The sequence below is a fragment of the Apodemus sylvaticus genome, chromosome 19 (assembly GCF_947179515.1).
Source record: "Apodemus sylvaticus chromosome 19, mApoSyl1.1, whole genome shotgun sequence".
Lineage (NCBI taxonomy): Eukaryota > Metazoa > Chordata > Mammalia > Rodentia > Muridae > Apodemus > Apodemus sylvaticus.
The window spans coordinates 5985028-6010997 of NC_067490.1; the positions used below are offsets into that span (position 1 = coordinate 5985028).

General features: G+C 51.4%; 2 protein-coding genes across 2 annotated transcripts in view; one reads left to right on the forward strand and one right to left on the reverse strand.

Annotated features, from left to right (window-relative positions):
• Positions 1–462, forward strand: part of Pnpla1 (patatin like phospholipase domain containing 1) — a 32561-nt gene extending 32099 nt beyond the window's left edge. The window contains exon 9 of the mRNA XM_052164271.1: positions 357–462. Coding sequence (XP_052020231.1) covers positions 357–462 — 106 coding nt within the window. The remainder of the gene's footprint in view (positions 1–356) is intronic.
• Positions 463–6761: 6299 nt separating this feature from the next.
• Bnip5 (BCL2 interacting protein 5) lies at positions 6762–25590 on the reverse strand. The gene is made up of 12 exons (XM_052164098.1): positions 25526–25590; positions 19333–19934; positions 18402–18521; positions 15775–15839; positions 15333–15570; positions 13998–14129; positions 13095–13156; positions 12660–12897; positions 12070–12195; positions 11479–11543; positions 9724–9987; positions 6762–9544 (listed from the first exon to the last, which is right to left on the reverse strand). The coding sequence occupies exons 1-12, from the start codon at positions 25588–25590 to the stop codon at positions 9509–9511; spliced, it is 2013 nt and encodes a 670-aa protein (XP_052020058.1). The 3' UTR covers positions 6762–9508.
• Positions 25591–25970: the final 380 nt, after the last annotated feature.

Consider the following 25970-nt stretch of genomic DNA (forward strand, 5'->3'; position numbering starts at 1 on the left):
TTAGCCCGGCAGTGGTGGCTCACGCCCTTAATCCCAGCACTTGGGAGGCAGAGGCAGGCAGATTTCTGAGTTCAAGGACAGCCTGGTCTACAGAGTGAGTTCCAGGACAGCCAGGGCTATAACAGAGAGACCCTGTCCTGAAAAACATATGTATCTTTTAAATGAAAATGACACCTATCCAAGATGCAAGTCTAAATGCCAAGATTACTTCTATGGTGGGCTCTGCAGGATTTTGCAATTTCCCAGAGAGGGCAAAGGGCTACCGTGGGGTCACACAGTAGGCAAAAGTGGGCTTAGGACTCTAATGGTTCTTCTCATTTGCCCTCACGAATGTGTCCTTGGCTTCTGGAACCCAGGTCTGCACCTTGTCCTCTTGACTTTGCTGCGCTCCCCCAGACCGTTTGGATCACCTACAAACCTCATCCCAGCCGGATCCAAGAGCACGGCTGCCCCGAGGTATGAAGTCCTCTCCTGTCACTCCAGAGTGAGCGGCAAGGAGCAACTCGGCACATAGCTCCGTTTCTGCCCTCCCCTCCCTTCCTGGCACAGCCGCGTTCAGCTCCAGTCCACTGTATGTAACCCGTCCAGCGGGTCAGTTATTCCAGGGTTCCGAAGGGGTGCTACCTGAGGGTCAAAGGGGGGGAGAGAGAAGGAGGCCAAGCACCAAGAAAAACAAGTCAATCTGGGTTATGTCAAAGCCTCGTTTAATGTTCTGGGGTACACAGGTTTTAAGGCTTTCAGGAGGGTGTACCCCAAGGCAAGGACAAAGAGGGGCAGAGGTATTCCTGGCATTTGCGGCAGGAGGTGAAGAGGTCATCTGATGAAGACACCCGGAGTCAGCGGTGTTGACGCAGGCAGGACCATTCTGCAGTTATCTCGAAACAATGGCTAAACCAATGCCCATGGGAGAGGCTCTTGTTTGCTTTTCTCAGGGCCTTTGCCCTGTCAGCCAAAGTGAGGGTCTCTAATGGCTTCCCACAACTGTAGGTCAGGACAGCTGAGAGCCCAGCGTGGGGTGCACCCACACCTTTAGTCCCAGCATTTGGGAAAGCAGAAGCAGGTAGATCTCTGTGAGTTCTGTAGAGTCAACACTACATTATAAGAGCTTATGTCAAAATCTCCCAAACAGGAAAAGACACATACAGAGAGAGGGGGGAGAGATACAGAGACAGAGGCAGACAGAGACAGAGAGATAGAGAGAGAGAGACAGAGAGATAGAGACAGAGAGACAGAGAGATAGAGAGACAGACAGACAGAGGCAAAATCAAGAAAGCAAGCTGGAATACTTGAGGATGTGGTGGGGTACACCTTTAAGTCCAGCACTTTAGAGGCAGAGGCAGGTGAATATCTGTGAGTTCCAAGTAGCCTGGTCTGTATATCAAATTCCAGGACAGCCAGGGCTGTATTGTAAGATCCTATTTTAAAACAAAGCAAAGAGTGTGGAAGAAGAGTTAGGGTGATTTTTGTTAAGACCAGTGGTTTTCACCAGTGTTAGGACCTGTAGGTCCTAACATTACATTACATTACATTACAATTTGTAACAGTTGCAAAATTACAGTTACAATGTAGCAACAAAAATAATTGTATGGTTGGGGCTCATCACCACACAAGGAACTGCACTAAAGGGTCCCTGCATTAGGATACCACCCTCCTGGGCGGTGATGGCACACACCTTCATCCTGACACTCAGGGGCAGAAGCAGGTGTATCTTTGAACTTGAGGCCAGCCTGGTCCTCAGAGTGAGTTCCAGGATGGCCTGGGCTACACAGAGAAACCCTGCCTCAAAAAATCAAAACCAAAAGCTGGGTGTGGTGGTGCACGCCTGTAATCCCAGCACTTGGGGGGCAGAGGAAGGCAGATTTCTGAGTTCGAGGCCAGCCTGGTCTACAGAGTGAGTTCCAGGACAGCCATGGCAACACAGGGAAACCCTGTCTCAAAAAACAAAAACAAAAAGCAAAAAACAAAAAAAAAATCAAAACCAAACCAAACCAAACAAACAAAACGACTAAAAAATATTGTACTGAAAACCTCCAGATAGCATTCATATGCCCACGATCCACTGCATTCATACCTGGCATAGAACATTAGCCACACAGCTGAGTAGAGCAGTCAGGAGGCCATCCCACCCATCTGGAAAAACAACCAGTTAATCTTTTATATTTCAAACATTTTAAAAATCCCTCCCAATGAGGAATCCCCTTTGAAGAGCAGGAAAGGGCTTTGGGGTAATAAAGTGAACCCCTAAGCTGGCTTTTGTAATAATCATAGATCACTGGTTTTGATCAAGTATGGCAGAGAGAATGCTGGGAAGAAGGTCTGGGTGAACCAAGACAAGGGATGTCCTAGGTAAGGAAGGGTCACTCACAATGACAACTCTTTGTCCTTTCTTAGGGAGTGGGCAGACAGAACTCCTAAGTTGGAGCGTGAGAGAGCCAAGGGATGGGCAGGGGTGCCCTCAGCCATCCCGCACTGCAGGTGTCTACTCCCCCACGCTTGGGTTTCCGGAAGAGTCTCCTGCTTCCAGTCTTGCCGCCCTCCCACTGTTCTGCTCTGGATGGACAGAGAGACATCAACACATACCACTCAGTCCACCCAAGAGGAGGGACACAATTCTGCTTTTGTCATGCCGAGGCAAGCATACCTCCTGAGTGCACTTCCTGCCTGTGTACCTCCCACCTACATGTGATCAAGCACACCCTGTGCAGTTGAGGCAAGCAAGTGTGTTTACAGAAGTGAAAACAAGCGCCTTGTCATCTTACATAAAGGACATCTCCCAGCATTTCTGGAAGTTACCTGTTCTTGGGGCAAGTGGGGCTTACAGGTTAAAAACAGTTTTGTTTTATAGATCTCTTAAGCACAGTAATTAAAACTTTTTTTTTTTAAAGAATTACTTCTTTTATTTATGAGTACATTGTTGCTATCTTCAAACATACCAGAAGAGGGCATCAGATCTCATTACAGATGGTTGTGAGCAACCATGTGGTTGCTGGAAATGGAACTCAGGACCTCTGGAGGAGCAGTCAGTGCTCTTAATTACTGAGCCATCTCTCCAGCCCAGTAATTAAAACTTAAGACACAACTTTAGCCTTTGCACTTTAAGTCTTCTGTGGAATTGTTACATACCCAGTGAGAGCATTGAATGAAAAAAATAAAAAGAACGTGACTACTCCCAGGCACAGGGGAGGAGGTTTATTGTAGACTTAGGAGAAAACAGCCAGAGGCATCTGGAAGAGTCCAGAGTGAACATGACCCTGAGGTAGGCCATGTGAGGCAAAAGGGTAAAATAAACACATAGCCAAAATGGCTGGATTATATAGGGAAGAGCAGCTGGGGGAAGGGCAGCCCAGCCCCTAGGCTGGAGAGTTCAGGGTAGAGGCCCAGGGTATGTCAGATGGGAGAATCCTGTAACAGCTAGGGATTGAGGGACCTTTGGAAGAACAGACAGTGCTTTTAACTGCTGAGCCATCTCTCCAGCCCCCATTCTGCTATCTTTTTTTGTTTTGTTTTTTTGTTTTTTTCAGACAGTGAGGCTGTCCTGGAACTCACTCTGTAGACCAGGCTGGCCTCGAACTCAGAAATCCACCAGCCTCTGCCTCCCAAGTGCTGGGATTAAAGGCATGTGCTACCAATTCCCAGCCCGTTCTGATATCTTAAATAGGCACCTCAGCCATCTGTGCCATCTTCGAAACTGACTACCTCCAATGTCACCATTATCCAAGGAGCCAGAGCCCCGTTGTTGGTTCTCTTGGCTTCTGTTAATTTCCCGTTTTGAGGTAACACAGGTGTTTGTAGTGATTCCAGGACTGGCAGATAAAACCTAGAAGGATACCTTGTGACTAAAATCTCAGGAGAGCACCAAACACTTGTTTTCCTGTTAGCCCTGCCTGGCATTACCATCATGTACCCGAGATTCAGACTTGCTGAGCAGCCTGAGTTCTTATTTGCAAACTATGTTAACTTTTATCAGTCCCTTTAATCTCTTCCTTTTTAAATTATTTGTCTTCATGCATGAGGTAGGTAGTGTTAGTCGGCCAGGAACCCACTCTGTAGAGCGGGCTGGCCTTGAACTCACAGAGATCCACCCGCCTCTGCCTCCCCAGTGCTGGGACCAAAGGCCTGCACCGCTGAACTAGATCAGCATGCCCAGGCACTGATCTTTGCTTGTGCACTGGGTCTTACATGACTTGAGAAGGCTGGGCTGATTCCATGACAGACTTCAGATTGGCACTTAAGGAGACTAGGCCTAAACACTGGGCAAGCCCAGGCTAGCCCAGGCATGTCAATTACTAATAGAAAAAAAACCTCCAGGCTCCAGCCTTCCTGATCAGGTGTGGGAAGCCGTCCTGAGCTATTCAGATTTAATGCTTACTCATGGCCCTAAGGTGGTGGCTGCTAAAATATAAGAACAATTAACTAGAGACTTCCCCATGAGCTACCGAAGCGAGAAGATTCCCGAGAATACCACAAGATGTTCCTGCCCTAACTGCGGAATGTTCCTGCTGGTGTTAACTCCTGGTGTCCCCACCTGGATGACCTCCTCGCTTCCTGCTTCCATTGCTAGGGGTGTCTCTGCCCTTCCCTCCTTTGTCTGGTGTGAAGGTCAATTCCTTCTCTGTAAGCCTTAAAACCCACTTACCTCCCCGACATTACATGAAGCCATGACACAACCCAGACTGACTCTGACTTTGTTAGCGTGCTTGGCTTCCCTTTTCTCTCCCCCCCATTTTTGACCCTCAGGTAGTGCCCCTTCGGGACCCTGGAATAACTGGACCTGCTGGACGGGTCAATCAGGTAATGGGATATCTCAGCCACCTGGCCTGAAGCAAGGACAATGGGTCAGCAGCAGTTTCTAGACTTCCTCAGTAACAGTTTCCAGATCTCCCCAGCAAGTTCCAGCCCCCACACTCCAGTAATGGAACCTTTCAAGATGGACCCAGCAGATTTCTTTCTTTCTTTCTTTTTTCTTTCCTTTCTTTTTTCTTTTCTTTCTTTCTTTTTCTTTCTCTCTCTCTCTTTCCTTTCTTTCTCTCACTTTCTTTCTCTTTCTCTCTCTCTTTCTTTCTCTCTCTCTCTTTCTTTCTCTCTCTTTCTGTGTTTTTTTTGGTATTTTTCCAGACAGGGTTTCTCTGTGTAGCCCTGGCTGTCCTGGAACTCACTCTGTAGACCAGGCTGTCCTGGAACTCAGAAATCCGCCTGCCTCTGCCTCCCAAGTGCTGGGATTAAAGGCATGCACCACTACCGCCCGGCTTGGACCAAACAGATTAACATGGAGGTCACCTACCCTGGAATTCCCTGATGTGCTTTAAATCAGGCCTGCGAGCTCACTTGGGTGTCTCTGGTGATGGGAGACCCAGCATGCTGGACTTTTGCAGAATACATCACTCTTTGGGTTTACAGACTATTTGAGTCCAGGGTATCATTCTTTGGCCAATCATGGACGCTTACAGCCTAGTCTGAACTCTAACTGGATATTGTCAGGTCTCAAAGGAACCCAGGATAAATGGCTAACTAGGGGCCTACTTAACACATGAAGGCAGACTCTGGCTACATACAAGTACCTGCTACAGAGACATCCTGGCTGACACACCCGGCCCCTACCTTCAACCTCTCCAACACCAGCGGGTTACTCCCCTTCCCCCAGATTCTCTGATTCTTGTATAAGCAGCCATTTTGGCTATGTGGCCTCTTGATTTGTGGCTTCTCTTTTGGTCTTCCCCCCTCTTCTATCTCGATCTCCACTGAAGGATTCAGGGTTACTTCTGAATGAAGGATTTAGCAGGATGATGAGGCTTAAAGGTGGGGGGTATAGGGGTTAGGTGAGTGTGGCTAGGCGGCGTGGGGGAAGGTGTCTAGGCGGGCCCTTGCCTGGGCACCTCTGCCCCTGAGGGACCACACACACACAGACATGGTATAGAATAGAGTTTATTCAGAATAGGGGATGGGAGTTAGTGGTAGAGAGAGAGAGGTAGAGAGAGAGGGAGAGAGAGAGAGAGAGTGGAGGCCAGCCATGACCATGTGTGTGGGGGGAAGAGCCCCAGGGGCAGAGAGGTGAGAGTATGTGGGAGAGCGGTGAGCAGAGAGAGGAGGGGCAAGTGGCCCCTCTTATAGTGGGCCAGATCTCTGGGGCGGGGCATACCTGGCCATTGCCAGGTAGGTGTGGGGTGGAGCTTAGACAAAACCCCAACATCCACCCCATCTCATGGCCCAGGTCAGTCTGCTGGCCATGCGCAGTCCGGACTTTCCCAGATACCTCTGGTCTCCCTGTCACTCATGTCTACAATAAACTTCCCCTCAACCATGCCCTCCTCTCCCCATTCAGACACACAGCAGAGAGCGTCCCCCTCCCTCCATCTACATCTGTGCTAAGTCACATCAGCTTCATGAAGTAACCAGAAAGAAAGATGGCTGACCCAGGCTTTCTGTGCCTCAGGTTAGGACAGCAATATCTCATTCCTGACATTATCAGCCTGGGAGCGGATGGGAAGCCCAGGGCTCATGACCAACCAACCTAGGACCCCCTTTTGTTACTGTGTCAGCACAGTGTCACCCCAAGAATGGGCCATAGAGAACCTGAGGGACAGGGAGGCTGGCCCCACCATTAGCAGGCTCTGAGTGTCCTGGATGCGCCTGGTGGTGGCCATCTTGCCTCCTCTGGAAGGAACAAGGGAGCAACCATTTTGTCTCCACTGGATGGAGCACGGGGGTGGGGGTGGGGGTGGGGGGTGGGTGATCCAGCTTCCCTGAAAAGATTCAGTTTACACTTTTGACTCAGTGTCTTTATTGGTTCAAACAACACAGTATAAAAACCAGACTTGGATGCCATCATCGGAAAGTTATAACAAATGTTCTGCAGCCTAGATAGTCATTGTTACAGATAAAAAACAACGTCCAAGTTTTGGAGAGAGTGCTCAGGGGTAAAACAAGCCCTGTTCCAAGGCAGGCGGCTCACAACCGGCTGCAACCCCAGCGCCATGAGATACAGTGCCCTCTTCTGGCGTCTGAGGGAACTGCACTCCGGTACACAAACCCACATAATTTAAAATAAAAACAAAATCTTTATATAAATAAAACTATGTACAGTCGGGTGTGGCGGCTAACCTGAACTATGTAAAAGACTGGGTGTCTTAATGATAAAAATAAACTATGTACAAAAGGTTCCTGATCCTTGTTTCAAAACTTTAGTTCCCAGGGCTGGAGAAATGGCTCAGTGGTTAAGAGTGCACTGGCTGCTCTTCCAGAGGCCCCAGGTTCAATTCCAGTATCCACATGACAGCAATTGCCCGTAAGTCCAGTTCCAGGAGTCTGACACCCACACACAGACGCACGCGCAGGCAAAACACCAATGTACAAACAATCTTTTAAAAAAGTCATTCAAAAAGTTAGTTCTTGCACATACAGACCTCATCCCAGAATACTACCTAAAATCGATCTATAAGGAGATCACCAAGTGCCAATAAAAGACCCCTTGATGGAATTCGAAATAAACGGATGATTTTAGTTGAGCTTCCTGAAAGGAAGCCTTCTGCTTGAGACTGCCGCCACCTGAGAGCCAGGCCTCCGAGCCTTCATTTGGCTGCCCTGCCCAGCCCATCATGCCGCGAGCCTGCCGTGCCTCCGCCAACAGTTTCCAAGGCCAGCAAGACTCAGCGTGGTATACAAGCTTTAATCGCCCCCAGACCATTCCCGCCAATGACCCAGGGAGGCAGTGGCTCCAGCCCCTGTGCATGGGTGTGGACCTGAGACAGAGATGCCCAGCTGAGGCGTGTCCTCACCTGTGAGACTGTTCTCAGATGGATCTAGCTTGTACCAAATTGACACACAAAACCAGCCAGTACGACAGGATGGGGACGGCATGTCTTGGGGCAGTCCAGCCTGAAGGCACCTGCACCTCACATTTGTGCAGACAGACACATCCACAAGAGGCCCTATTTCAAGACACGTCCCAGCCATCCGCGAGGACAGTGTCTTAGTTAGGGTTTCTAACCCTGCAACAAAACACTGTGACCAAAAAAGTAAACTGAGAAGAAAGGGTTTAACCTGTTTACGCTTCCACGCTGCTGTTCACAGCCAAAGGAAAACAGGACAGGAACTCACACGGGGCAGGAACCCGGAGCTGAAGCAGAGGCCACAGAGGGGCGCTGCTTGCTGGCTCGCTTCCCCTGGCTTGCTCAGCCTGCTTTCTTCGAACCCAGGACCACCAGCCCAGGGATAGCTCCACCCTCAAGGGGCTGAGCCCTTCCACATTGACCACTAATTGAGAAATGCCCCACAATTGGATCTCGCAGAGGCGTGTCCTCACCTGTGAGACTGTTCTCAGATGGATCTAGCTTGTACCAAATTGACCCACAAAACCAGCCAGTACAGACAGGATGGAGACGGCATGTCTTGGGGCAGTGAGCTTCTGGGGCAGTCCAGCCTGAAGCCCTCTGACTTTCTGAAATGTACCCAGCTGTGACTATGAAAAAGTAGCCCAGGCTGGGGGCACACGACTGTAGTCTCCGTACTCAAGAGAAGAGGGTGGGGCTGGGAGATGCTGCTCTGGGCCACAGAGTGAGACCTTTTCTCAATACAATAAAATAATTATAGGCATGACACAAGGTAACTTTCAGAATCTTCATAAAGGCTAATAGGATTCTGGGAGATCAGAGGTCAGCCCTCTGATCTATAGGTTGGTCCCTGGCTCCTGCTGAGGTCTGCAGGGTTCCCAGGGGTCTCTCGTGGATCCAAGAGCATTATTTGATCAACTGAGTGAATGACGTGACAGAGACCCAGCTGTTTGAGTAAGTGCATTTTCCAGTTAGAAACTGAATTAAAATACTACTTTTCCCCAGGCAGTGGTCGTGCACGCCTTTAATCTAGGCGCTTGGGAGGCAGAGGCAGGCAGATTTCTGAGTTCAAGGCCAGCCTGGGGTACAGAGTGAGTTCCAGGACAGCCAGGGCTACACAGAGAAACCCTGTTTCGAAACACCCCCCCCCCAAAAAAAAAACTGGGAAAAAAAACCCCTATTTTTCAAAATGAAGACTCATTTATGGCAGGGTGTGGTGGCAGATGTTTGTGACGTCAGTGCTGGAGAGGCAGAACCAGGTGGATTCCTCGGACTCTTAACCTTAGACAAGCCCTCTTGGGTGAGTCTCAAACAAGGCAGATGGAACTGGAAGCTACCCGCCTGGGATTGACCTCTGACCTATACTCCTTCCCTCCACCCAAAGGCACAGAGAGAGAGAGAGAGAGGCAGGCAGACACACACACACCAGCTAAGAGTCATGGGTTTGGCAGGTGTCAGTCACCCTTCTTCCTGATGGCGTGAGTTGGGGGTTGGGGGATGGGACGCAGAGGCCACGCAGAGGCCACTGACCTCCTAACCCCATTCCAGTGCCAACCCCAGCCCAGCTTCTGGGTCCGGCTTCCAGGAAGATGATGTTCCCAGACAGCGCTGAGCGCGGAGAATTGTCCACGGTCCATTCTTGTCTGTAGGGACATTCGGGAAGTACACAAGAGGTCCCATCTTCAGTCCGGACTCTGGCTATCCAGCTTCGTGATGTCCTGGGAGGGGAAAAGCCAGAGGCCGAGTCAGCAGCCGAGCCACTCCCACGCTAGGTCCGCTGGCCTCTGCAGCCCCCTCCGCCCCAGCTGTCCCCACACAGCAGCCTCTGTCTCCAAAGCCCATCACTCGATCAAATAGCGCCTGCCACTTCCTGCACGCCTCCTGGGCCAGTTCTCACCTGCTGGGCCTTCCTGGACAGGAAGTGGGCGTAACTGTGTCCCTTGTATTCGCCCCTGGACTGCATGAGGGTGCAGATGGCGCAGCTGTGGTTGGCGGCAAACTTGTTCAGCGTGACAAAGTCACACGGCGGCGGCCTGTTGGCGAGCCTCCTGCCTTCCTCCGAGAGGCGGGCCTTCTGTCTGTCTAAGGTGGCCACCAGCTTCCTGAGGGAGGTGTCTGAGAAGTCGTTAAAGAAACGTCTGAAGCTGGGGTACTTCCGGATCTGGAACGGAAGTGGAGTCATCGGCAGGGTCCCCTCCCCCAACCCCAGCCTGCTCCCCTTATCCTGGGTGAGCACTCCTTCGTTAAATCCCTCCACTTCCCCACCCTCACTTCTACAAGGTATGGCTTGCAGCTACAGGGTAAAACAAGACAAACACCAAAACAAAAAAAGAAAAAACAAAAAACAAACGAAAGCGCATGTACGGAGAGCCAATATGGCACAGAACGCGTCACCCTGAGGCCCCCTTTAGCTAGAAAAGTGGGGTTGACCAGATCCCCTCTCCAAAACGGTTGGAAGTACACTCAAGAAAAACATTTAAAAGATTATTACTTCTTAGCTCCACACTAAGATCCTTCTGGTAACTGGGGTCTCCCGAGGAGGGGCGCGGGGACCCAAAGACAAAGACTTGGGTCACATGCGATTTATTTGAGATCCTGGTCACACTGATGGGGAATAAAGACCTGGACAAAGACGGTAAGGTGGCGGGGGCAGCGACATGTGGATGCCTCCCCCAGTGGGCTGAGGTCTTCAGCCAGCGGAGGCTGCTCTCAGCGGGGCCGCAATGCCAATTTTCCCCCATTGCTTCTGGCTGTGTTAGGAGGCTCTGGCCACTGGGAGGTGAGGTGCAGGTGGCCCGGGGCTGCGGCTGGGCCTGGGAAGCAGAAGCACCTCCAGGCCCTCGAGGGGCCTGCCTATCTCTAAGGGTGACTGCTGGTCCAGGGCAGGAGCCTGTGTTGGGGGCAGGATAGCTCGAAAGAACTGGGTCCAGCTAAGCGGCTCACTGGACGGAAGGTGACCCTGTGGCAGGATCTGAGGGGTGTGAGGTGCTGTGTCTTTGGATTTGGGTTGGGGCAGACCCTGATTGGGAGTCATTAGAATATTCTCTCTCTGTGTGTATATATGTGTGTGTGTATGTGTGTGTGTGTGAGATAGCATGTGTGTACATACATGTGCGCATGTATGTGATGTATGCACACATGTAAGTGTACATATGGAGGCCAGAGAATGTCTGGTATCCCTGCTCTAGGGATCTGCCTTATTCCCTTGAGATAGTCTCTCGCGGACCCCGGAGGTCAGGTCGGCTCACCACCATCCAACCCCAGCAACCTTGACCTTCCTGTCCCCTCCCCATACATCTCTGTTCTGACAGGTGAGTGATCCCCAGCCTGGCTTTTTCACACTCGTGCTTGGGATTTGAACTCAGGCTCGCACCACAAGCTCTCTCCTTGCTGAGGCGTCTCCCCAGCCTGCCTGCGATTCTATTCTTTTAAGCTAAGATTCTCTTCACCATCCATGCGTGTTTGTGTTTCCTGCAGGAACACCCACTGTTTACTCGAACAGGGAGTATCCCTATTTTGCAAAAGGGGACATTGAGGCTCAGAGAGGTCAAAGGACATGACCAGGTCACTCAGAAGTAGGGACAGAACCCAGGTCTCAGGGGAGGGAGCTCGGGCCCTGTATCTGCCTGGACATACTTGGAGGGGTACTCACCTGCCTCCCTAGCTCGCTGTCCACCTCTTGGAGACTCGCCACGAGCCTTTGGATCATGAACTCCTCTGAGGGAAGAAAGAAAGGATGAGAGGCTGCCCCCAGCTGGGCTCACTAACATACGCAGGAAATTCACAGGGTGGTCGTTAGGAGCAGCTTGAACTGGACCAAGGTAGAACCATTTACACTGGTGAAATTGACTAAGGACCCTAAAGCCTATCCTTACCCAGCAGCCTCAGCTTAAAGAGCACACTGACAGGTGCTGGAGGCATGGCTCAGCGGTTAAGAGCACTGGCTGCTCTTCCAAGAGGTCCTGAGTTCAATTCCCAGCAACCACAAGGTGGCTCACAACCATCTGTAATGGGACCTGGTGCCCCCTTCTGGCAGGAAGGCATACATACAGATAGAGGACACAAACACATAAACTAAATAAATCTGTTTTTCAAAAAAGAGCACACCAATTGTCCCTGTCCCCACTGCAGGATGTCCTGGGGATGGGGGGCGGTCAGCCATCTTTTCCACTCCTCAAAGCATTCCCTACTTAGCCTGGGGCATGTGGAAGAGAGATTAGCAGAGGGCACAGGGTATACTGACTAGATTCCCAGGCTCTCTCTGTTGAAGGCCCCTCTTCTGGCGTGTGACTTCTGGCCTGCAAAGGCGCTTCTGGGGACCCGGCTGGTCCCCCTCCTGCAGCCTCTGTCTTCTGGAACTCCAGGCTTTCTGTAAGGGATGCAGAGAAATGGATGAACTTGTCTCAGTCCTCAGGGCAGGAAGGGGGGGTACCAGCCCTGCCCTACTTCTGAGGGGATCTGTGTTCCCTCTCTGCCCTCTGCTTCCCCGCGAACTGCAGTTTAAGAAGCGCATGGATGGGGCTGGAGAGATGGCTCCGCGGTTAAGAGCACTGACTGCTCTTCTGAAAGTCCTGAGTTCAAATCCCAGCAACCACATGGTGGCTCACAACCATCTGTAATGAGATCTGATGCCCTCCTCTGGGGTGTCTGAAAGACAGCTACAGTGTGCTTACATATAATAAATAAATCTTTAAAAAAAAAAAAAAGGAAAGGGAACGCTGAGCTTCTGATTAGGTGTCCTGCAGAAATTGACATCTTCACCTCCCCACACCTCCCACCGCAGAAAGCAGAGTCAAGGCTTGAGGTTACCATGGTCACGCCAGGCCTGCTCACCTGGGCTGCTGGAGAAGGAAGCTCTGTGGCCACTGACACACATGGGCAGGAAGCCGTGCCTCTTGTGTGGCCGCCCCTCCGGGCTGCCGGAGCCTGGCGTCCCCAAAGCCTCCGTTCTCTTAGAATCCTTGGGGCTGTGTTTCCTGAGAGAAAAGGCTCTCCGGAGGTTAGACTTCTTCCCCTGGGACTTCACCTTGCCGGCTGGGGCCCGGGTTTCTCTGTTCTCCTCTGCCTCCTGCTATGGGGAGAAAAAGAGAGACTGAGTCAGGGCTTCTGGCCTCAAGGTCAAAGGTGAACTACAGCCTAGAAGGAGCAGGAGGGGTGAAGGCCTTTGGTGCTGGGGGTTGTTGGGGGGGGGCAGTTCGGAGCTTAGAATGAAGTAGAGGGTTGGGGTCCCCTGAAGAGCAGGAGCGTTGGGGGGGGAGGCACCCTCACCTGCTCCTCTCTCTCTTCTTCTGCATTCTGCAGCAGAGCCAGGATCTTCCGCCTGAATTCTCCTAGGAAAAGGACAGGGTGTCTTACAAGGGCTTCTGAGGTCGGGGCCAGGTCCACACACCCCAACTTTTCTGCTTTTCTTCTCTTTCCAAATACAGTCTGGAGTGCAGAAACTTGACTGACCGCACATCCATTAAATGACCCATCCATGCGGGGATCTCGCCAGCCTCCCCGCCTCCCCCAAGGCTGTTTGAAGCATCTCCAGATGCTAGGCAATATTTTACATTCAGGCCTGGTTCTGTCAACAATAAACTGATAACTGAGGGGGCTGAAGAGGTGGCTCAGTGGTTAAGAGCACTGACTGCTCTTCCGGAGGTCCTGAGTTCAAATCCCAGCAACCACATGGTGGCTCACAACCATCTGTAAAGATCTGACGCTCTCTTTTGGAGTGTCTGAAGACAGCTACAGTGTACCTATATATAATAATAAATAAATCTTTTAAAAAACTGATAACTGTGGCGAGACCTTCCTTCTGTGATCTCAGTCCCTTCCTGTCACCACGCCAACTCTCAAGCTGGCCACTTAACAGCAATGACATTGATCAATGGCAACAATCTGTCAGCTGACAGGCCTGCCCTGCCTTGTATTACAGGCTGCCATTCAGTTAGAACCTCCAGCAACTCTCAAGGGCCACCCTCGCAAAATGGAGAAACTGAGGCCAGCGGGTGAAGTATGCTCTGGGCCCGAGCTGTCTCCACAGCTCGCGGCTTCCCACAGGGAGACTGAAACAGGCCTTGGCCTCCCTCTCTGCCTCAGTTTCCCCTTTCTAAACAGCAGAGTCAAGACTTTTGCCAGAGGTTGGGGGTGGCGGAGGGGGGTGTTTCTGAGGGATAGGGGACTAACTAGATTCTGAGGCTCTGTCCAGCAGTGGCTTCTCCTCCGGTCCCTGAAATACGACAGCTGGCGGGTGGTCAGAGGGATGGGAGCCTTCACCATATTCAGTCGGGACCTCATGGATCGCGGGCACCTCCAAGTCTGGGAAACAGAAAGGCACAGTGTGTGTGTCAGCCACGCCCGGCAGCTGGCTCTGAGCCCAGGCAGGTGCTAGTGGACCCCACCTTTGGGCTCTGCAAGGCTACAGTGAGCTTCTGGGCGGTGCCAGGTCTGCGGCTCTGTTTGGGGACCCGGATCAAGTTCTGGGGACTCCCCCTCCCCCGAACTGCCTTTCCTTGGTTTCTCTGACTTTTTTCTATTTCCATGGCGTTCCCTTACCTAGCGGCTGTTTTCGGTTGGTCCACTAGGGGACACTAGGTGTCTGGCTCTGTGCCATGACGGAAGATCCATTGACTAAAATGCCTTGCATGAAAATCCCTCCTATGACCCCAAAATCTGTGCTCTCTAAGCCAGAAGTTCTTCTGACAACGGTGTCATAGAAGTCTGGCCCCTGTGAACCCTAACACCCAGGAAGAGCCAATGTGATCAATCCTCCCTCTAAATCTGGCTCCCGCTTTGATGAGCCACGTGACTATGACATCACTTCGCTCCAGGCACGAGGCCCTGGGTCCCAGGCCTAGTACCACACACACTGAGTGGTGGTGCACAAGTCTGTAATTTCTGTGTTTGGGAAGTAGAGGCAGCAGACATGAAGTTCAGGGTCATTTTGTGGCTACGCAAGGTTTAAGACTAGCCTAGGCTACATGAGACGCTATCCCAGACAACCACCCAGCAAACAATCGCAATGAAGTTGGCCTGTGTGCGGGGAGATGGCTCCGTGGCCACGAGCACCAGCGGCTTTTCCAGATGACCAGGCTGGATTCCCACATGGTGGCTCACAACCATCTGTAACTCCAGCTCCAGGATCTGATGTCCACCTCTGCCCTCCACAAACACCAGGCACGCACGAGGCATCCAGACATACACGTAGACAAAACATCCACACACATTAAAAGAGAAAAAAAAAGTGTTGCTGGGAACCCAGGACCATTGTCTACAGTTCTGTTACAAAAAATGTCCCCAGGCCAGCTGCAGAGAGGCGAGTGGCTGGGGACCCTGTACACTGTCACTTCACGGGCTGAGATGGGCTGCCGGTACCCGAGTGAGACCGTGGGGAGGTGACAAGTTTTGCCTCTTCTCCATCTCCATCTTCCCTACACTGCTCAAGGCCTAGTGTGAGCATCAGTAAGATTCCAGAGCGGGAGGCAGCTGCAGTTGCTATGGCAACTGGTCGAGTCTGCTTACCATAGCTGCTGGAGGTGGAAGTTCGCGGGCTACTAACACACAGGGGCAGGAAGCTGGGCCTCTTGGGCCGGGTTTCAAGGGTAGTGGCTGCGCCGCCGACTCTCTTGGGTTCCTCCGAGGCAGGCTTCTTGAGGGACAAGGCTCTCTTCAGGCTAGACTTCTTCTCCTGGGATTTCTTCCTGGGGGGTGGCGTTGGCTTTTGTGGAGGAACCGCTTCTGGCTGAGGGACCTGTGCCTGCTGGGGGGGCGGGGGGGAAGGCGGAGAAAGAAACTGAGTCAGACCCCCGGGCCTTGAGGGGAGGAGACGGAGACAGGCAGGGCGGATCCCGCGTGGGAGGGCTTCTGGAATTAGGGAGTGGGGTTAACTGGGACAGGGAGGCAGCGGGGCACGAACCGGGAGCGGCAGCAGCTCTGCAGGCGCTCTCCGATGCCTGCGCCTCACCTCTTCTTCTAGTTGGTCTCCAGCTTTCTTGAGCAATTCTACGATCTGCCAGATGACGTCATCCTCTGCAAGAGAGCATGAGTAGCGCCTAAGTGCACAGACAGTGTCCAGATCTGGATTCCCAGGGAGAAAGAAAACAGCCTGGAACCCTCAGGATTAAAGTTCCCCAGATACCCAAAGACCCTCCCATTCCCCGCCCCATACCCAAAGACCCTCCCATCCCCTACCATCCTGACTGAGAGCTGGCCTAGTCACGGGAAGTGTTTTTGAGGCAAAGTATGACTTTATAAGTTTCTTAATTAATTTTTATAATTTAATTATTAGGGAGAAGAGAAACACATGGGGAGGTCAGAGGGCCTCTTTTGGAAGCCATTTCTCTCCTTTTTTTACACGGGTCCCAGGAATCAAACTCACATCATCGGGGCTTGCTGGAACATGCCCAAAGCTCGATGTGTTTGTTTGTTTGTTTGAGACAGGGTTTCTCTGTGTAGCCCTGGCTGTCCTGAAACTCACTCTGTAGACAAGGCTGGCCTCAAACACAGAAATCCACCCGCCTCTGCCTCCCAAGTGCTGGGATTGAAGGCGTGCGCCACCACCGCCCGGCACATGATGGTTTTTGGTTTTTTATTTTGGGATATAAGGCCTGACGTCCACCTGCCCTGCCAACTGAGCTTCATAGATCTGCGAACTTTGAACCGGTGGTGGCTAAGTCACTCCCGGCCTCCTCTGGATCTTTATAGCGTTCCCTGTGAAATATGGGTCACAATATCTGTCCCCCGCCACTCTCATAGGCTGCCGGGACATCAAACAAGGAACAGGAATTAGAAACATTTTCCAAGGCTGATTCCAACTCTTCCAGCTGCACATAGTAATCAGGGGGATCTGTAGAAATGGCAGGTTCCCATCCTAAGGCACAGAGTGGACATCGGCTGGCACTCCACAGGTCACACTGCGCCTGCCCCGTAGCTGCCTCCACTCCACCTCACATGAGAACATTTCCTTGGGTGGCTTACTCTGCCTTACACAAGGGTGGTGTGCCCACCCCACTAGCTGGGGCCCACTAGCTGTACCCCAAAGGTCTGTTTGCACGAAATGACAAACAAACAAGAGTCTCTGTCCCCAACTAGCTGTGGGGATTTCTACCCCTCCCTCCCGGTCTCTCATCAGCCCCCTGGCCTCCTGTTTCCTGACTCAGTCTACAGTTCACTATCCTCTCAGCCAAGACAGTGGTAAAATAAACACCTTACAAATTGGCCACAGAGATGCCTTTCTAGCCCTTGCATGCTCTGGCTTAGATAAAGAAGGTATTGTGGAGGTGTCCTGATTGTGTCTGAGGCTGGACACACTGCGGAGAGACAAGTGTTTAAGTCTGTACTGGTGAAGCTTCGTTTTATTCCCCATAATTCTGCAAGAAGATCAAAACAGTCTGACAGCTATTCGCTGTGGCCGTTGGACGGTTCTTCCCATTTTCCCATGTAGCTGTCTTGTTTAGGGAAGTCCAAGACCTCTTACCTGCTAAAGCAGAGTCCCTGTCTAACTACACCTTTAGTCTCTAGTCAACAGATAGGTAGTAGGTATAATAGAAAGATAAAGATGGACATAATCGATGGATGGATGGATAGATGACAGATCAGATTGACTTGATAGATAAGATATATAGAAAGATAGATGAAAAGATAGATGGATGGATAGATGGATGGATGGTTGGATGGATGGATAGTGGATGGATGGATAGTGGATAGATGGATGGGTAGATGGATAGATGAATGGATGGATAGATTGATGGATGTACAGATAAATGATAGATTAGATAGACTTAGATAAAATATATAGAATAGATAGATGAATGGATAGATAGATGGATGGATGGATGGATGGATGGATGGATGGGTAGATGGATAGATGGATAGATGAATGGATAGACTGATGGATGGATAGATAGATGATAGATTAGATAGACTTGATAGATAAGATATATAGATAGATGAATAAATAGAAGAATGGATGGATAGATGGATAGTTGGATGGATGGATAGATGGATAGATGGATGAATAGATAGATGATAGATAAAATAGATAGGTAGATAGGCTAGATAAATAGATGATAGATTAGATAGATGATAGGTAAATAGATAAGATAGATAGATAGATAGATAGATAGATAGATAGATAGATAGATGAATAGGGACTCATGAAGCATCATGTGGCCTCCGATCACTACACAGCAGATGATCTTGAACCACTTCTCCTGCCTGCACCTCCCCAGTGCTGGGATTGAGCGTGTACACCACCACATCCTATTTAGGCAGTGCTGGGGACCTAATGCCAGCTTCCCGATGTCGGGCAAGCACTGTAGGTGCGCGCGGTGCATCCCTGCCCCGTCTTCTACATATTTCAAGCGACATTTTACAAAGTTGAAAGCAAAGCCACATTGCCATGGTCACCGAGGCAGGAGCGCCCGTCTGTCCCCTCAGCCTCTCTCCTGCTCAGCTCTAAAATAAGTTCACCGCAATGCCAGAAGCAGCACAACAGGCAAGACAGATCCACGTGCTAGCCCGGAGCAGCCCCTCTAGTCTGATGCAGACGCCCACCCATAAGGAAAGAAAGACGCTAGGCCTCGGACTCACCGTTGGGCTTCCTGGGGTCCTCTTCTGCTGGAGGACCTGCAGCTTGGCCAGAGCTATCTGGGGTTTCAGCATGGCCTCCTTCCGTGGGCAAGGCCTGAGGGAGGTCAGAATCTGGTCCCCCTGGAAGTCAAATGAAAGAGAGTCAAAACCGATCTAGTGACATTCCTCAGACCTTGTTGACCAGCAGGAAATATGCCTACACAGAGTGACGGGCCAGGGCAGCAGCCACCCCTAAATCTCACCCCAAGTCAGAAGCTGGCCAGGATTTCCAGCGGGAAAGTGGGAAGTCTCAGGCCACGCTCCCCACCAGCTCTCTCTGAGCCTCCTTTCCCGCCAAAGCCACAGTGTGCACGGGCGCCTCCAGCACTGGCTGAAACCTCTGAGAGGAGACTTCTGCTCCATGGGGACGCTTGGGAGCCTCTCCTTTCATCACGGAGGCATCAGAGGCTCCAGAGGCAGCCACGGAGAAACCAGCGCAACCAATTTGTTCTTTTGTTTGTTTTTCGAGACTGGGTTTCCCCAGCGTAGCCCTGGCTGTCCTGGAACTTGCTCTGTAAACCACACTGACGTCAATCTCAGAGATCTGCCTGCCTCTGTCCCCCGAGTGCAGGGATTAAAGGCGTGCGCCACTATGCCCAGCAGCAGATTTATTCTTGACAGAGCAGCGTCTAGACAGGGCGCTGGTAGGCACCCATAGGCTCGCAGGGTGGGAGACTGGCTCCTTCCACCCCTCCCCAAATCCCATTGCATTTAACACCAGCCACTGGGCAGCAAGCACTTTGTGTGTGTGTGTGTGTGTGTGTGTGTGTGTGTGTGTGTGTGTAAACTGTGATGAGCCAGGAGACCCACTTCTGAACTGAGGACATTTAGTAAACAAACAGAGCCCCCTGGGCCTTGGGGTGGGGCAGTGGGGTTACCCTAGTCTGCTCACCCCTGCAGATCAGCCCCGGGTCTCCCTCCTCGGGGACGCGCGAGGTAGCCAAACTGGGCGGCATGTCCTCTTGGCCTTGTGTGTCTGCGGTCTGGGGTCCAGGAGGCCCTCCGACAACAGGCTTCCTGTGACTGTGTTTCTTGCGGCTGGTCCTCTTGTCCTGGGATTTCTTCCTGGGGGCCGGCTCCTCGGTTGCCTCAGACAGGTCCCCTCTGTTCCCCTTTGACATCCTGCTGGCCTTTTCTCTGGGCTCCTCCATCCTCATGAGTAAGAGATTCATCACTATCCTCCAAAAGCTCTGCTCGGCCTCCCGCGGAGGCTTCTCTTTCTTGGTGTCTTCTGGGGGCCCCTGCTCCCTGGGGAGAAATCTGTGCCCCTCTCCCAGAGGGGCTGCGGCGGCGGCGGCAGCGCCCTGGGCCTCTGCAAAGTGAGATAGGTTCTCAGAACTTCTGGCCCCATCGCTGGCCGTCCTCCTGCAGGTGGGGCTGGAGGGGCGCCTGGAGTTCGAGGACTCGGGGTCCTTCCTGGGAGCCTGGCGGTCCAAAGATCGGGCTCTCTTATTTCCTGGAGGTTTCTTTGAGCCCTTCCGGGTCTCCACGGGGCTAAAACCAAAACAAAGAGCTCCGTCAGGAGATGTCCCTGCAAGACGCCCACGCCCGGCTGCGTTCACAGACATTCTGTCCTCATGACGCCACCCATTCCTGGTGATGCTTTCTAAAGCTCTGTCCTGCTTAAAGTCCCCTGCCTAGCCCCACAGGGAAGAAAGGAGGCCACTACCCCCATTTCCCAGAGGCGGAAACAGAATCAGGTCTCCAGCGGTAAGCGGCATCACCAGAGTGGCCCAGAGAAACAACCCTCACACTGTCACCTCTCTCTCCCCAGATGATTTGGAGTTTGTGACTCTAAAATAACTAATTTGTCGGGAGGCCTTCCTCTCAGCAGAAACAGGACCCTCACCCTCCTCCTCGCCCACACTGGTGTGGTTGGCCTGAGAATCAAAGACCCGGATTGCAGCTCTCACAGGGAAAATCCAGCCGCAAAGCTATGCCCTCTCCCCCCTGGGCCACACCCCTTCAAGGTCTCCATATGACCTTTCCCCTACTTCTATCATTAGGTTCTTCTTATTTTTAAGTCAGGGTCTCTGTGAAGCCCTGGTTGTCCTAGAACTCCATATGTAGACCAGGCTGGCCTCGAACTCCCAAGTACTAGAACTAAATGTAGACATTATCATGCCTGGCAAATTAAAAAAAAATTTTGAGTATCTATGTATCTGTCTGTGCATATGTCCATATAAGTGCATGGTCCAGAGAGCCCACAAGAGGGTGTTAAATACTCTGGAGCTGGAATTAGAGGTTGTGTCTTGCCCTGTGTGGGTGCTTAGAATAAATAGATGAATAAATATTTTTTAAAATGCCATGAGCTAGCAAGATGGGCCAGCATTCTGAAGAGGACCCATGTTCTGTCCCCAGCACGAACAACCACAGCCTCAGATAACTGTCTATAACCCCAGCTCCCAGGGGATCTGATGCTGCTTCTGCCTCCACAGGCACACACACAGTAGATATGCACACACACAGCAGATACATACATATACACAGGGCAGATACACACACAAACACACACGGCTAACACACACACATATATATGTGGCAGATATACATACATACACACAGGCAAGATACATAGACATACAAATACACAGGGCAGATACATACACAAACACACATGACAGATATGCACGCACAGCATATACACACACGGCGCACACACACAACAGATGCATACATACATAAATAAGTAAATAATAAAGCATATATTTCCACCACATCCCTGGCTTTTATTAATTTATCTTACATGCTTTACATCCCTGGCTTTTATTAATTTATCTTACATGTTTTCCACTGCTAGGTCTAGCACAGAAACAAAATAAGAATCTGGAATTGGGCTGATGAGAGGGCTCAGTGGGTAAAGGTGATTGCTGCCAAACCTGACCATCTGAGTTCAATACCTGGGACCTACATGGTGGAAGGAGAGAACTGACTCTGAAAAATTATCCTCTGAGTTTCACCCAGTGCCATGGCATGAGCACATCACACCACACACACACACACCACACACCACACACCACACATACCACACACACCACACACACCACACACACAACATATACAGCACACACCACACACACACATACACACACACACCACACACACAACATATACAGCACACACCACACACACACACACCACACACCACACACACAACATATATAGCACACACCACATACACTACACACACAATATATACAGCACACATCACACACACACACATACACCCACACACACGACTCTGTCCGGGATGGGAGAACTTGACCCTATAGCAGACACCATCACCACAGGCTATGAAGACCCACAGTACTGCCTGATGTCTCACACGGAAAGCCCTGAAGGAAGTGAGGATGTTGTCAGGTGGCCAGGGAGGAGGCAATTTGGAAAGCAGCCCTGGTCGCTAATGTCCCTTAAAGGGACTGTCTAGGCCATGTAGAAACCTGGAATGATGCCTGCACCTTCCGTGGAAACCGGTTCATGTCCCTGAAGCCCCAGAGGTCAGCTGCCTTACTGTCGTGCTTCCAAAATACAGCTCAGGGCAGGAGATCGAGAATTAAAAAATCAAGGACAATATTTGACCTTCTCCACACACACTTCTCTTGGCTTTTACCATGCACCGGCCTCCGAATTTCTCTCTCTCGAGGACACATCCACAAGCAAGATGCGATGTACACCCAAAAGAGAATGTTCTAGCATTTACAATGGTCAAGCCGGGACTTCAAGGGCAGCAGCTACCCCTCCCTTTAGTAGATTGCAGGCTTAAGAGAGGGCAAATTTAAACCAATGGACGGCCTGATAATATGAATTATTATCAAAGGAAGTTGAGCCAGAAATATTGAAATATTGTTCAAACAGTGATCAGGGCTTCTGTTAGCCAGGATGGTTGTCCAACCAAATCGTGAAAGCAGCCACATGTGTGGGACACCATATTCAGCCCCTGTCTTCCCTGAGGTGGCTTGGCACCAGGGGTCCATCCCACAGCAGGTGGGAGCATCCCCGCCTAGTGGAAAGGAAGGAACAGCCATCTTTTAAAAGGGGGGGCGGTTGCCATGGAAACAGTCTTCCCAGCTGTGGAGATGAGCTCAGCATCTTTCTCCTGCCTGCGACTTTACCACACTCACACAGTGCCACGATGCTTCTCCCATGATTCCCAGTGAAGGAACACTCCAGGGTCCCCAAGACCTCCTGACCCCAAGCCCTGGCATCTTGGCCTTCAATCCCACGAGCACATCCTGGAGACTCTTTCTAGGTCAACTGACTAAACTCATCTCTACCCTCCCCGACCCCTCTGCCTGGCTCCTTCTTTGGAATGTTCTAGAAACTATTCCAGCTCCAGGTCAGGCACTGAGAGAGTATGGTTGACCAGACAGGAGAGCCTGTTTCCCTAGAGAGACGTTCTCTGTGCATATCTGTCTTCTCTGAGAAGATGCTGACCCACCTCCCCAAATCACACCGACAGTGATCTTTCTGGGTGTCCTCAGCATGAAATGTTACCCATCCCAGACAACTTCCTGGCCCAGACTGGGAGAGCCTGGGCACATGGATACCCAACCACTCATGTAAACACGTTTGTTGCCACAGCTGAGAGTAGACTTCAGAACAAAGTCCGTCCACCCTAGGTCTGATGCACAGATCACAGGGGCTAAGATAGGAAACCGGCTCCAGTGACTCATTTCACAGCCACAAAGGACCAGAGAAGTCACACCGAGCTGGAGTGGTTTTCCCCAGCACGAGACTGTGTTTGGTATATTTTCTAAACTGAGCTCTGACCTCATTACATGACTTTGCCTTGCCTGTTTCTCTCTCCGCAAAGTGCTCCCTCCTCCACCCCTGTAGGCATCACACACACACACACATACACGCACACACACACACACTCTCTCTCTCTCTCACACACACAGATACACACACTCACACACACATACTCACACACATATACACTCTCTCACACACACAGATACACATGCACACACACACACACACACACACACACACCACCTCCCAGACGCTATGGAAAGCCCTGCGGGAATACACTGTGCACACTGTCACCCTGCACTAACTCAGAATACCCAGTACGGTCTCTGTTCGGGGCATAAGAGGCTGAAGTTGCACTGTCAAGTTTGCTCCTGGCCCCATGTCTAAGATCTGGAAGGGACGCCTGGTCAGAGGGTCCCCTGCTGTCCTCACCCTTGGCCAGGCAGGCCCTGGTTGTTTATGGCACAAATAAACAGTTACACACAAACACTATAAGCCCTTTCACCTCGGTGATTGCATCGACTCTGACAGCGCCCAGTGAATGACTCAGACTGCGTCTATCTGTCTGTCAGGAGGCGCTGCTGTCCTGGGCTGCTGACTCATGGTCAAAGTCCCAGAGCTGGCAGCAGAGAGCCTGACCTAAACATTCTTCTCTGGTCCAAACCCAGATTCTGTTATGTCACTCTTATACCAACAATGTCTACACACACACACACACACACACACTGTGTAGTCACACATCTACATGTGTGTATAGAGAGTGAATGTATGCATCCCAGGTACAACATTATGAATCCAGCGTGAGTCTCGCAGCCCCATGGCCAATGGCTATCTGCCTAAGCCCACGATGTCTTTCCGGGGCACAAACCGCCCAGAACTCAGACCCTTCCAGGGGAGGCCAGGAGGGGCCGAGAGCAGAGCTGCTGTTTTGAATTCCTACAGAGAAAGGTACAGCCACTTTCATGACTCTTGCTTCCCACAGGCTGGGTAGTAAGGGGCTCTCTGGGGACCCCTGAACCCATGGGGGGCTCTCTGGGGACCCCTAAACCCACAGGCTGGGTAGTAAGGGGCTCTCTGGGGACCCCTGAACCACAGGGGGCTCTCTGGGGACCCCTGAACCACAGGGGGCTCTCTGGGGACCCCTGAACCCATGGGGGGCTCTCTGGGGACCCCTGAACCACAGGGGGCTCTCTGGGGACCCCTGAACCCATGGGGGGCTCTCTGGGACCCCTAAACCCACAGGCTGGGTAGTAAGGGGCTCTCTGGGGACCCCTGAACCCATGGGGGGCTCTCTGGGACCCCTAAACCCACAGGCTGGGTAGTAAGGGGCTTTCTGGGGACCCCTGAACCACAGGGGGCTCTCTGGGGACCCCTGAACCTCCGCTAGCGAGCCTGGCCCCACTTGTTAAGTGGCAACAAATCAAGGCGTCCACCTTTTTTTGTGGGGTCCTTCTTGGGTTCCTACAGTCCCAGTCCCTGAAAGTGCTGAGCCCACTTAGAATGCAGGACTCCTTCACACCCATTACCCACAGGTGCTCTGTGTGTGTGTGTGTGTGTGTGTGTGTGTGTGTGTGTGCAGTGTGTGTATGTGTGCAGTGTGTGTGTATGTGTATGGGTATGTATGCATATGGCATATATGTGGTGTGTGTGTGATGTGTGTAGTATGTGTTGTATAGTGTGTGTGTGTTTATGGTGTGTGTCTGTGCATGTGTATGTGTTTTGGGGTATTCAGGGGTGTCATGGGGGGTGTAACATAACGCGCATGTGAAGATTCAGATGAGTTCTTACTTTTCCCTGTCAAATACTTGTATCAGTCTTTTGTTTATAAAGAGTCAGGTGAATCCTTAAACCCAGGGATTGAACTCAAACTTGGAAGTCAGTAGCAAGTGCCTCTTCCTTCCGAGCCACGCTACTGGCCTCCCTACCCCCACCCCTGATCCATCTTTTCTTTTTTGGTTTTCGAGACAGGGTTTCTCTGTGTAGCCCTGGCTGTCCTGAAACTCACTCTGTAGACAGGCTGGCCTCCAATTCAGAAATCCACCTGCCTCTGCCTCCCAAGTGCTGGGATTAAAAGCGTGCACCACCACTGCCTGGCATGTGTGTGTGTGTGTGTGTGTGTGTGTGTGTGTGTGTGTGTGTATGTGTGTATGTGTGTTTGTGTGTGTGTGCCATCTTTTTAAAAAAAAATAAGAAAACAGATCCTAGGAAGACAGCAAGCTAGAAGTAGACTCAGTCTGGATTCGGGTCTCTTACTCTCATGCCCAGTTTCCTTTGGGGACCCTGAAATACCCACCCATTGCCTGGGTTCCCAAAGAGAAGATTCAGCTTACCTCAGACCACGGAAGTCGCTGCTGTCCCGGGACATCCCTAGGTTGGGATTCCTGGAGCTGGGCATTGTGCCCTGTTAAGTACAAGTCCTTAGTGGGTCAGGTCCAGCACTTGCAGAGAGAAGAAACTGCTGTTGCGGCTGCTAATATTGAGAGGGGCTCTGGACTTCTGGGCTATATATAGTCTCCTTTCCCTGGTGCTGAGCTCACAGGTAGCCAATCGGAGAGGAGGGCCGGTCGCAGCTCCACCTGTTGCTCTGGCTCCTGTGGGCCGAGATGGGAGCTCTCTACCCAGGAGAGAGAGGAGAAAAAGCACGCATAGTTTCAGTTGGCAACTTCCTTATTGTACCTGAATCCCAGAACGAAACCAGTGCTTGGAAACCAGCCTTATGTTTGGCCGGTGTGTAAAACTGAAAGCTAAGTTTTATTGGAGCCTTCGTGTCTAAAG